Raw genomic sequence first — 12,533 nt, forward strand, 5'->3', positions numbered from 1 at the left:
CGAATCAACAACCATTGGTATATCGAGAGTCGCTCAAGATTCGATAACTATGCAATACATCTTGAAGATCAAATTAGTGACATCGCATGTGCTACTAAGAAACCATTTCTTAAATCACATCAAGTACTCTGGCCAGAGATTCGTCACACTAATATCTCCTCAGATCGCATAGGATATCCACACTCGCAAGTATGTGGTGAATCCTTGACAACAATGCATCGACTCCTATATGTGTTGTAACTGTACCCAATCCCGACACCTGATGACCCCCATAGAGTCGGTAAACGAGTCAAAGCACAGTACTAGCATATAGAGTCTCCATGATGTTTCAAGTAGTAAGGACTAATGGTGTACAACCAAAACCGCGGACTTTATCCACTCGATAAGTGATAACCACTTGGAAAGTCCGGATAGGGTAGTTCGATTATTCATCCTATGAATATCCATTTGCATGCTTCGAACATCTCCATGTTCCCTACCAATGAAACGTGGTACTCCGCATCGCAAATGCTAGTCTCAAACTCGAGCGATCCTTATCCTTATTCTCGGACGGCTCAATCGACTAGGAACAGTTTAGAATATACAGTGACTATAAGATGTATTTCATGATAGACATCCCCATGTTCTACCACATCTTACATACACTATAGTATATTCAAGGTCTTTATCAAAACAACAATAGTATATCACAATATAACAATATGAAGAAAGATAAAGTCATTGCCTTTAATAAAAGTGTAAATTATATTAAACAAAAGATCGTTTGTACAAAGAGTCATCAAAGCCCATAGCCACAAGTTGGCTCACTGGGCACCCACTCTTTCACTCCAAGGCTTCGCACTGTAGAGAGAATGGGAATAACCGTAGTCTTACTGCATCAGAGGTTACCCCATTGATTTTGAAGGTGTCGCAGATCGACAGGAATCGCTCCAGATGAGCGTAAGGATCCTCAGTAGAAGTGCCTCCAAATCGTGCTTGAAGTTGGATCATCTGAATAGTTGAGGGTTTAAGCTCAAAGCTATTCACCTCAACAGCGGGGCGAACGATGCTGGATCCATAACCTTCAACCGGAGGCCTAATAAGATCCCAAAAAGTGCGGTTGTCAACTTCTTCTGCCATTTCTTCCTCAGACTCAGAATCAAGCTCCAAATTAAGATCTTTCCTAGCTCTCCGAATCCTACTAAGCGTGCGTTCTATCTCCAAATCGAGTGGTAGGAGATTTTTGAATAGTCGAGATCGATGCATGCACTAGCAGATGAGTACCTGAAAAACACAAATAAAATTAAAAAAAAATCAGAAAGCAGATAAATAAAAAAAACAGTCTAATCTCAAGAGAAATAAAAATTTTGATATCAAACAGTCCCCGGCAACAGCGCCAAAAACTTGACCCGCTTTTTCGGTATGAATAAATTCTACAGGCAAGCGAACCAGGTCAAATTATAATAAAGTGGACTAAGGTTCAGATGTCGAACCCACAGGGACTGTAAAAATATGATTACCAAAATCTATTTATCTCTACTTAATCTAGACTAATGAATAAAGATGATTTCAGATTTTAGATAAAAATAATAAAATTGCAATAATATCAAATTAATTAGAACGCAAATTAGAACGCAGTTGGAAACTTTGAATTACTTAAAATTTTGGAAAAGTTCGATCAAGGACACACGTAGGTACCAGACAATTCATGCAACAAGAAATCGATCTAAGATATCAGACTTAATCATAATTCACGGGAATTTTCCTAATTTGTTCGAAGGACTATTTCTAGAACAATCAAACCTATTCAAATCTTGATGAACTAATCTTTCGTAATTCTAATCAAATTTGAATGCATAATCACTGTGAAAATTCAATTAACCCCTAAACCGCATAATGAAACCGAATTCTATTTCTAGTCAGTTTTACACTATGTTGAAAATCAAAGTGATCGAATTCGAAACCTCCTCTGTCGACTTGGAATCGATTAACAAGCAAACAAATAACTGGACAAGAAATTTGTAAGACGAAGATAAATTTGATAATCAATAAAATCAATTAAGTCTGAAAATCTCAAATAAATAAACCAAGTTTTTACATAAACTGTCCGGCCCAATCACGTGGCCTTGATCGAAAGAAGAAATTACTCACTAATAAACATGATTCAATAAACCAAGTTTTAAAACATAAAGTAAAAAAAATACTAGAATAAAAGAAAAATCTGAAGAACTTTGCTCCCTAGCCGCCGCAAGCTTTTCCCGTACTCCAAAAAGATCCAAAAATCCTTAACAAAGGCATCCAAATTCTATATATATGACCGCGCCCAATAAAATTCCTTCAAAATAATATTAAATTCAAAAACTAGGTCACGGACATGCGCGCGCGCGCCTAAGCAGTCTCGCGCGCGCGCAGCTTAAAAGAACAGTGACTTCAAATGCCTCGCGCGCGTGCGAGGAAAGAGCTCGCGCGCGCGCGACTTCTCTAGAGATTCTCTGGAAATTTCTTCGGCGCGCGCGCGGGACATGAACTCGCCCGCGCGTGCCTCGCCCTGGAAACCTCTGACTTTTCCGTCTGCGCACGCGCGAGACTCTTTCTCGCGCGCGCGCGGCTTGGACGCACAAAAATCCCAAATTTTCTTTCATTTCCTACAAAATTCAACCCGAGGAGTGAAATACACACACATGCACTAAAACACATAAAAATACATAAAAATAATATGAATGCATACAAAATAGACATAAAAATAACATGAAATAATGCATACAAAATGCACTTATCAAGTACTGCAAATTTTTTTCTCATTTCGAGAATGATGATTCGTAAATACATCAGCGATAGAGTACGATTTGACCTGATGTGGTCATAGATGTCAGAGAAAGTGATTATGATTCCGAATAGAATCAGAACAGTGCGAGACAGATGTGTCAGAGTTGTAAGTCTTGATTCAGACTTTAATAATGGAACAAGATTCATTCCTTTATACTTTAGCGAGATGAGACTGAATTGAATGAGACTTTAAACTACTTTGATTGATCGATAACCGATGACAGATGCAGATTACGTACCGAAAGAGAAGTAGTTCTAGAACAAGTAAATTCTAGTTGTTTCAGTATAATGACTTAAAGAAGGTCGAAGAAATCACTTGGAAGATAGAACATGATATGAGTTAGAGATATCCGAATCTCTTTATTGCAATAAGATTGAGTACAGATTCTTTCAGATCTTTATCTTATGCGCTCAGATTGCATGCGATTTCGAGGACAAAATCAATTCTTAGAGGGGGAGAATTGTAACGCCCCAAAAATTAATTATCGAATTAATTAGCAATTAAAATAATTATTGAGTTGATGAAATAATTATTATTGCTAATGAGATTATAGAGTATATTTATAAAATACACATATCAGTTAATCAATGAATTTGACTATTTCTGGATATCTAGTATTATTTGGCATTTTGAAATAATTATTAAGATATCGAAATAAAAATAATTATTTATGCCAGATAAATTTAATTTGGGAAAATATTGACTGAGATGACTGGTCCGAGTCTAAGTTGGACTTAGAAATTAAATTGGAAATTTATGAGTTCAATTGACTGGTCAAAGTGTATAATTTCAGAAAAATGATGTTATTGATGTTGGGTGCGTGTACCAGAAAATATCAGATTTAGGACTAATTTTTACCAGTTGGGTATCAAATAAATTAGTCCGAGACCCAAAAATATCGGGTTACTATAAATAGAAAACTCACACTGAGAAAACACGGATCAAGATTTTTTCCCCAATTTTTCCCATTTTCTCGACTTTACTGTAGCAGCCATAGTTTTTTTTATTTTTCCGGCCATTCATCGGAGACCCGATCGAAGATCCGAACGGTTAAATTGTAGCCAAGATCAAGATGAATCTATTGGTATAAAGAAATCAAAGATCAGACGGTTGGATCGCCGGGAAAGTGAGAATGAACGGACAAAATCTGCACAGAATTTTCTCGGTACTGTTCATCGTCTTCTTCGATTTGATTTCGTGATTTCAAGCTCGTTTTTGTTAGTTTTTGAGTTTCTAAATGATAGTAGATGATGGGTAGAACATTTCCCTAGCTTTTGGTAGATTATTTCGGCATATTTGGTGCAGATCGGAGTTTTTAAACCGCCACCGCCCTGTTTTTCTCCGATCGCCGCCGCGTCGGACCTCCATTCCGGTCGTGGCTTATATGGTTGGAATCGTCTCGTCGAGCTCGACAAGCCTGCCAAATTTCATAATTTTTGGAGCAATTTTGACATCACCGCCGGACGCCGCCGCGTCGCCGCCGTCTTCTCCGATTTTTCGGCGACCTCCGGTGAGTTAACCATTTTTTATCGTCTCGACGTGATAGATCCAAATATCCAAGTTTCGAGTCGAGATTCGAAACAGTGAAGCAGTGAGAACGCGATAAAGTTGACGAATTATTGGTCAAAGTTTGACCAGAGTTGACTATGGTTGACTTTTGTATATTATGTGATTTTTCGCAGATTGGAAGCCAGTCGAGGATATTTAAAGGCAGAGATCAGCAGTTTAGGGATTGGACTTTTCCAGACTTGAAAAATTGAGGTATGAGCTGATGTCGATTTTTAAGGGAATGAATACTCGAGCGAGTTTGAGATTCTCGAGTTTCCGATTAAAATCACATACTTCCATGTTTATTTGATATTGAATGTGAATTTGAATGATTTAATTGATTTTCAATATTACTTGAAAGACATGAGTTTGTCTATATGAAATTGTTTGAAGTAAGTGATTTATATATTTGATTTGAAAAGCATGAGATTTCTTATTTGAATTACTTCAATGATTTTTGATATTATATTCATGAGTTTGAATATACGAGTTGAATGTGTTGACATCTTCGGTACATTGATGTCTGAATACACAGATTTATTATTTTCGATTCGATTAAATTGCTGGGAGCTATATCGAGTGGCGTGAGATGTTGAGTTCCCCAAGTGTCAGCATACTCCTATAGTTGCGCCAAAGTCTAGAGGTTTGAGACGCGTAGCACCACCCCGAGCGGGAGAGTAGGTGGGTTAGTTGCGTGATCTTGACCTCGGGATCCCAACCGATTGTCCGATATTCCCTTGATTATCTGATTTGATAATCCCGATTTTTAAACACATGCATTTTATTGGCATTTCCATTGAAGAATTTGAATGTATATTATGATTTTAATATACTTACTTGATATTACATGTTACGTCGCTTTTACTGGGATTTTATTCTCACCGGAGTTATCCGGCTGTTGTCTTGTTTTGTATGTGTACTTGACAACAGGTGGGGCAGGAGCTAGTCAGAGTCGACGTGGTTAGCTTGGGATCGAATGATAGATGTGAGGCGTCGATTTAGAGTCGAATAACTTTTAAAACTCGGTTATTTATTGAAGCATGCTTTTATTGTTGATTTATAATACTGCATGTATATTTATGCCCCGATTATTCTTAGAATTGATGTATGTCGAAGAACGAGTTAAATTGATTTTTATAGTTGAGCCCGAGATGATCTCGCTCGAGCCGAATATTTTTCTATCGCTCGAGCTTGGCACTGTTCTTGATTTTAAAAAAAAAAAATTGGCTCATTTATTTATCGATGATTGTTTTACTATTTGAGATTAGTTGATTAGAATCGAGGTCCTCACATAATTTATCCTTGCTCAATCCCATCATTTAAAGTAAATGTAGCCTAATTATCTACAACTCCAACTTTACTTATCATTCTTACTAAATTTTCTTATTTATACTATCCAGGTAATCAAACGATGTCTTGGAATAAAAAACGCAAGTTACTCAAAATATAGATATATCTTATAAAATTAACTCGTAAAACCATATCATAAAAGTGCGTGTGAAATATTACATACATGAAAATAAATTTTGGTTTAATGATTGGAATTCAGAACGTAGAAAAATCAGACATGTATATCTATCAAATTAAACCTAAGATTCTCGGATTTCCTCTCTTTCACATTATTACGTTATCGATTTTTTATTCGTTTTAGCCAATGACCAAAACACCCCCATAATCAGACCGCAATTCAATTAACCTGGACACATTCTGTTTTAACGAAGAGGGGTAATTTAGTCCCTTTGACTGTGATTTATTTCCCAAGTGTTTCTTCAAAGACACAGAAAATCGATTTACGCTAACAGAGCTTCGGAGAAACCGAGGAAATGGGTTCCCTCAGCAAGGTTTTGTGATTCTTCTACTCCTTGTTCTTGATTTTCAGTATTTGATTTCGTTATTGTGGTTGCTTCGAAGCTTGATTAATTCGAGTGTTTTTTTTCTAATTGGATCTGTTCTTTGTAAAAAAAAATTTACGCGGTTTTCGTTTTCTCTGGAACTATTTATTTGTGAGATGATTAGATTCGTTCATGAGATTTTGAATTTCATTCGAAGCTGAAGTTAGATAGTTTGCGTAAAGGTTGGATTTTCTTTTTCCTTGTAGAAAAATGTTTTCGCTGGTGTCGTTCCTGGATCGGCGGTGGCTTGAAATTTTGAGTTGATAACAGGGTCAACATACATTTTTCATGGGGGTTGCGAATTTTTCGTGTATATTACCTGAAAAAATTAAAAATTCAGGAAGATGAAATACAATTTAGAGAGGTCATCAGTGAATAATTTTTTAAGGACTATTAAATTTTATAATAATTATGAGCATTGTTGTGCTAGGTTACAGTTCGTTTGAATAAGATTGACCTGGAAATGAGTTCTGTTTTATTTTCTGTTATGGTGGGGTGGCTTTCTTGAAATATATATGTGCTATATAGATTGTAGTATTTTAAAACTTGAATCATGAATTCCACAAGTGGGAGTAGGGAGGATTTTGTATTCTGATGATTCTATGGAGTTCACTGGTTCAAAGAATGCTGAATCAAGCTCTACGGGCAACGTGGACCACTTGAACGAGCTAAAGATTGTACTACGACACTTAGCATGATTGTGAGCAAATTCCTTTTGACTAAGCTTAGCACCCAAGACTTAATAACATCTCCCAGGCTTTGAAGCAAATCCCCTGAGGAGCAATTGGTGGCCTTGGTTTGACCGTCACCTTGTGGACGATAAACTGAACTCGTATCCATGATGATGTTTGCAGATCGCCGAAGAAATGCTAAAAAATGACACAAGAAATAAGAATTTTGATTGGAAATTATGGATGTAGGAATACATGGAAACTTTACTTACTTTAAAATAGTTCGGTCACTTGATTTTATGGATAAAGCGATCCGTCTACTGGGGCTAATCAACAACTACAAAAATTGTCATATCCCTGTTTGCTTATGTGGGAGACCAAGAACAAACTCCATGTAATGTCAGTCCATGGTTGCATGTATACAAGGGCATATATAGTCGTTCATTGGAAGAGTGGCCTCCGGACGTTTCGCGAACCTCAACTCAGCTTATCTTTCAATATACCAGTGGAGTGTCGGCCAAAAGTATGATGTGTCTATCAAGTGAAGAGTTCTATCTCGACTGTGAAGTTCTTTTCACAATTTGTGGTCATAGGTTACAATTTATAACGTATAGCTGGTTATCGACTTGTCGGAAAAGATAAAATCATCATGAGACAAGTACTCAAAATGAACACCTCGAATAGCTTCTGGGATCTGAGAGAAAATCAGATCCGTGGATCGGTGCTTAATTTCGTTGGGCAGCTGATAGGTTTTTAATTGGTAGGAGCGTAATCCTTCTGTTTTCTAACAAAATGTGGCGTTATCCTTTATATTGTGCTCGATCTTCCTCTTTGTGGTTTTGTTGAATTTGGTGTCCATAACTGAGATACAATCCAAAATGAAATTCATTGCAAACAATTTTCTTTACTTACAGGACGATAGATCGGAAGTTATTCAGGCATGGTACATGGATGACAGCGACCAAGATCAGAGACTTCCCCATCACCGGGAGCCAAAAGAATTCGTCTCATTTGAAAAGCTTGATGGTAGTCTTGTTATCTTTGTTCTAAGAACTCGTTATTTAGTTGGTTGTGATATGAACTTAGAGATCCTTGGTGTTCAGCATGTGCTGCTACCCCTTTCGCTCAAATGGCGTTAGAAAATTTTTAGTTTGATAATGCAGGGCCTAATGCATGGCAAAAAAAAAGGGCCCAATGAATGATGTATACATTCCTTTAAAGGCAATTGAATGGGTGAATATTTTCTTCGTAATTCTTAGTTATGAGCTTCGGATTGAACCTTACCTTGTTGCAATTATTTTAGAGATTGGAGTGCTCAGTTGGAGGTTAGATGCTGACAACTATGAAACTGATCCAGAGTTGAAAAAAATCCGCGAAGCACGTGGATATTCCTACATGGTATGGAAATTTGTAAAGTACTAAGACATAATTGTCATATATAGGCGATTACAGATGGCCTCTCAGTCAAAACAGTTATTTTCTTTGTAATAAACATTAGGTCGTGCTCAGATAAAATGTTTCGGATTGGGGGAAGTGTTGTCAAGTTTGGATTTCAAATAATACCATTTTTGGGGATCCATGATAATTATCAATACAGGAGTTTCAATTGAGAGGGAATGAATTTGAAATTCACTCAATCAAGATCATTTGAATAAGTCAAATATATATTTAAAATCATGGATTTAAAATGTTTTATTTGATTTCAAATGATTCGATTCGGATGCACTGTTAATATATTTCAAGTTATTGTCTTCTCCAGGACTTTTGCGAGGTTTGCCCAGAAAAACTTCCCAATTATGATGAGAAGATCAAGAACTTCTATGAAGAACATCTTCACACAGATGAAGAGATCCGCTATTGTGTTGCAGGGAGCGGTAGTTTCACGTGACTAACTTGGCTTGATGATTCTTCTGTTCTTATCAAATTAAGATCTTCGTTACTGAACAGTGTTATGTTTTTTCTGAAGGTTATTTTGATGTTCGTAATCAAGATGAAGCTTGGATCCGCATCTGGGTGAAGAAAGGGGCCATGATTGTCCTGCCAGCTGGTATTTATCATCGTTTCACCCTTGACTCAGACAACTATATCAAGGTATTTCTTAGTTGAGGCACCAACTTTAACATTATCAGAAAATACCATTGTGTTCTTCTACCTTTTGTTCGCATTATTCAAGACTCCGCCTTTTGACCATAAATTGTCACATACAGGCAATGCGACTCTTTGTTGGTGATCCCATTTGGACCCCGTTTAATCGTCCTCATGATCATCTACCTGCAAGGTATCTCAAAACTAAAAACGCATCTGCTTCCTGCAAACCTCCTACTCCTTTGTGGCTTATTTAAACCAATCAAACAAAATCCAAATCGACCACTAATATATGTCTTATTAGAGATCTAACACCAGAATGTTGTCTCCCGCAGGAAACAATATGTTGAATCTTTCCTGCAGAAGAAAGATGCTGGACAAACAGTTGATGCCTCTGCTTGAAGCGCATCTAGATGTTGATAAAATGCAGACAACTGTCATCACCATCGGTTTGGACTTATGGTTTCCCTGTAATATAATCCCGTGTCTAATAATGAACCTAAAATCTTGCAATAGACTGTTTGATCGAGGTTTGCAAGCCTTTTTATGTTATGTTCAATGTGTCGAATCAGTGTGTTAATATATAAACATTTCTGGCTATCTTTGTTTTCTTCCATACCAAGGCGGGTCTCGTCATGTGGATGATATGTTGTTTTTCTAGTCATCTTCTCCGGTCATCTTCTTCCCAACCATTATCACACCCTAAACCGCAATCCCCCAGCGCAAAAACAGCCTATTGTCGAGCATTTTTCGACAGGATTATATCGATCACGCTAATCTTTTTTGTACTTGTAATGGGATTTGTAATCTTTCCAGGGTGAAGCCTGAAACTTTTGATTCTCTCTATGTTAGAGAAGACATTTTACTCTATATATATGGAGCATTTTATTTTAACTTTTAATCTCAATTTTATTGCACTATAAATATAGTAATTGAAAAACATTATTTGATAGTTAATGTTTGCTTGTGTATTGGGACACGTACCTTGTTTCAAAAGTCCCCATTTGCCTTATTAGTCTTATAAAGAAAATTAATATTTTACAAATTATGTCATTTTCATAATCATTTTGTCCTCTTTTATTTTCGGTCTAAAAACATGTCTCATACACAAATATATCATAAATTTTCCGAAAAGAATTAAGTTCCTATCTGTACTTTTTTTCTTCAAAAGGGGGTGGACGTGATTAAAAATGTCATTATATTACGAGATATTTCTTATGATCTCTTGCGTAAATCAGCTAGAGATATTTTGAGATGAAGGGGTGAGACTATGCTGCACCTGGAGTTCTTCTCCAAATGCAGCATAGCCCTTGGATCAATAGGGCCTACATGAAAATATGTGGGTTCCACATGTTTTCATGTGGATCCTCCCTTGATTTAATGGCTTAGCTCCACCAGGTGTAGCACACCTTGTAGAGCATAGTTTCACCCGGGATGAAGTGGTTCTCATGTTCTTTGACCCATCAAATTATATAAATATATATATATATATATATATATATATATATTTATATAATATATAATAGATGTCATATCTTGACGATAACAAGGTACTCACTAGCCAATCATTTCTAACAGGAAAATGGAGGAAAATTCTGGTTCAGTTCTAAATGTTTGGACAGATTTTCGGTTCAGTCTTAAATGTTTGAACGTTCTCGGTTTGGTCCCAAATATTTTTCAAAAATTCCCGGTTCAGTCCTAAATGTTTTTATGTTTCCGGTTTGGTTCCAAATATTTTAAAAAATTTCCAGCTCAGTCCTAAATGTTTTACGTTTCAGATTTCGTCCTAAATATTTTTCAAAATTTTTCGGTTTGGTCCTTCCATCTACAAACAAAGTGTGATAAAAAAAACTTACAAACAAAAGAAAAAGTTAAATAAAATATAAGGTAATAATAATAATAATAATAATAATAATAATAATAAATGAACAATAATTTCTTCCAAATGAAAATATAATATAAATTATGAAAAATAAAATTATAGAATAAAAAAATAATTAAACCGTGCAATCTTATAGTTAAAATCAATCACAAACAAATAAACAAATGTTTTAGCAAATAACTAATATTACTTATTTCACAAAATATTTAAAATTTTCAATAAATTTTTCAAGAGAAGAATACTTATGGTTAACAATTGAGAAAATATAATGAATTATTTGACCACCGTTAAAGTAGTGATATGAAATTAAGTTTTATTTAATAGTAAATTTTTCTCAAATACTTTATTTAAATTATAAAAATATTTTTAAAAAATCTATATCTTTTTCCAACTTCCAAATTTTTTCTTAAATGTGCAAGCATCATGAATGAGAATATAACAAAATTAATAGAAATATGAAATAACATCATTAAATTTTAATTTCTCAAGTTTCGTTTATTTTATTTAAGTTTTAATTTTGTAGCATCATGAATTTAATATTTTCATTTTGAACATTGTGTAAAATTCATTTAATTTTGGATAAAAACTCTAATAAATTTATGTTTTATTTACAACTTTTTTAATGTTAAATATATAATAAATAATATAAAACTCAATCATAAATGATATAATACTACGTGGTGTTAGTTTTAACACACGAGTAGATGGAAGGATCAAACCGGGAAATTTTGAGAAATATTTGGCACAAAATCGACAATGTAAAATTATTTAGGACTGAACCGAGAACTTTTAGGAAATATTTAGGACCAAACCAGGAACGTATAAACATTTAGAACTTAACCGAAAACTTTTGAGAAACATTTAGGACCAAACCGGGAATGTCCAAACATTTAGGACTGAACCGAAAATGTGTCCAAACATTTAGGACTAAACCGGGATTGTGTCTGGGAAAATGTATTTTATGTTTGGTAGTGTAATTTACCGAGATAACGTGTATTTTGGTCTCATTTGTTGTCGTTATTTTTCCAAATGTTCTTTATTTTTTCAGGCTGTGAATTGTTATCTAATATTTTGTAATGTTTTTCAAATTCATCCATCTCGTCATCTCAACGTTAATAACTAACGGATAAAAAAATCTTCAATTAAATATTTTTTTGGTCCTTCTTGTTTGTCATTTTTCCTCAAAATAATTCCTCTTCTTTTTTAGCCGAAAAAAAATGATCCATAACATTTCATAATTATTCTTAATTCGGTCTCTATAGTATTTACTCAGCCATTGAGTGAAACTCATTTCAGATATTAGTAGGTGTGTGAATAAATTAGTTAATCAATACACATTAATATAAAAAATATTTTTACAAAATCACATCGATAAATAGAGTTGTCAAAACGGGTTAGCGGAACGGACCGACCCACAATCCTTCGCAACCCACCATTAGGCGAGACGAGATAGGACGGGACGACCCATTTTTTAGACGGGTTAGGAAACACCAACCCAATCCACCTATTTTAGGTGACGGGACTAGTCAACCTGATGGACCTACGTGTAATTTGGCGAGTTTTGACGGGCCAACCTGCAATTTACCACAACCCTTCATTAGGCAGGGCGGAGCAGGACGTGTCGGCCCACCTTTTAGAGTTGTTTGGAA

At 35.4% G+C, this 12,533-nt stretch overlaps 1 protein-coding gene across 1 annotated transcript; it reads left to right on the plus strand.

The window, feature by feature from the left end:
- The first annotated feature begins 6,082 nt into the window (after positions 1–6,082).
- LOC140877936 (acireductone dioxygenase 2-like) lies at positions 6,083–9,602 on the plus strand. Its single transcript, XM_073281536.1, has 7 exons — positions 6,083–6,195; positions 7,832–7,943; positions 8,221–8,315; positions 8,677–8,791; positions 8,884–9,008; positions 9,125–9,195; positions 9,338–9,602. Exons 1-7 carry the CDS (start codon positions 6,178–6,180, stop codon positions 9,402–9,404), a joined length of 603 nt encoding a protein of 200 aa, XP_073137637.1. The 5' UTR covers positions 6,083–6,177; the 3' UTR covers positions 9,405–9,602.
- Positions 9,603–12,533: the final 2,931 nt, after the last annotated feature.

This window comes from Henckelia pumila, chromosome 1 (assembly GCF_033568475.1).
Source record: "Henckelia pumila isolate YLH828 chromosome 1, ASM3356847v2, whole genome shotgun sequence".
Classification (NCBI taxonomy): domain Eukaryota; kingdom Viridiplantae; phylum Streptophyta; class Magnoliopsida; order Lamiales; family Gesneriaceae; genus Henckelia; species Henckelia pumila.

Excerpts from the sequence above, each read along its gene's own strand:
- LOC140877936 (XM_073281536.1), top strand. Across the intron at positions 8,792-8,883 it reads CTATTGTGTTGCAGGGAGCG|GTTATTTTGATGTTCGTAAT; the intron begins GTAGTTTCACGT and ends TTTTTTCTGAAG. Across the intron at positions 9,196-9,337 it reads CATGATCATCTACCTGCAAG|GAAACAATATGTTGAATCTT; the intron begins GTATCTCAAAAC and ends TGTCTCCCGCAG.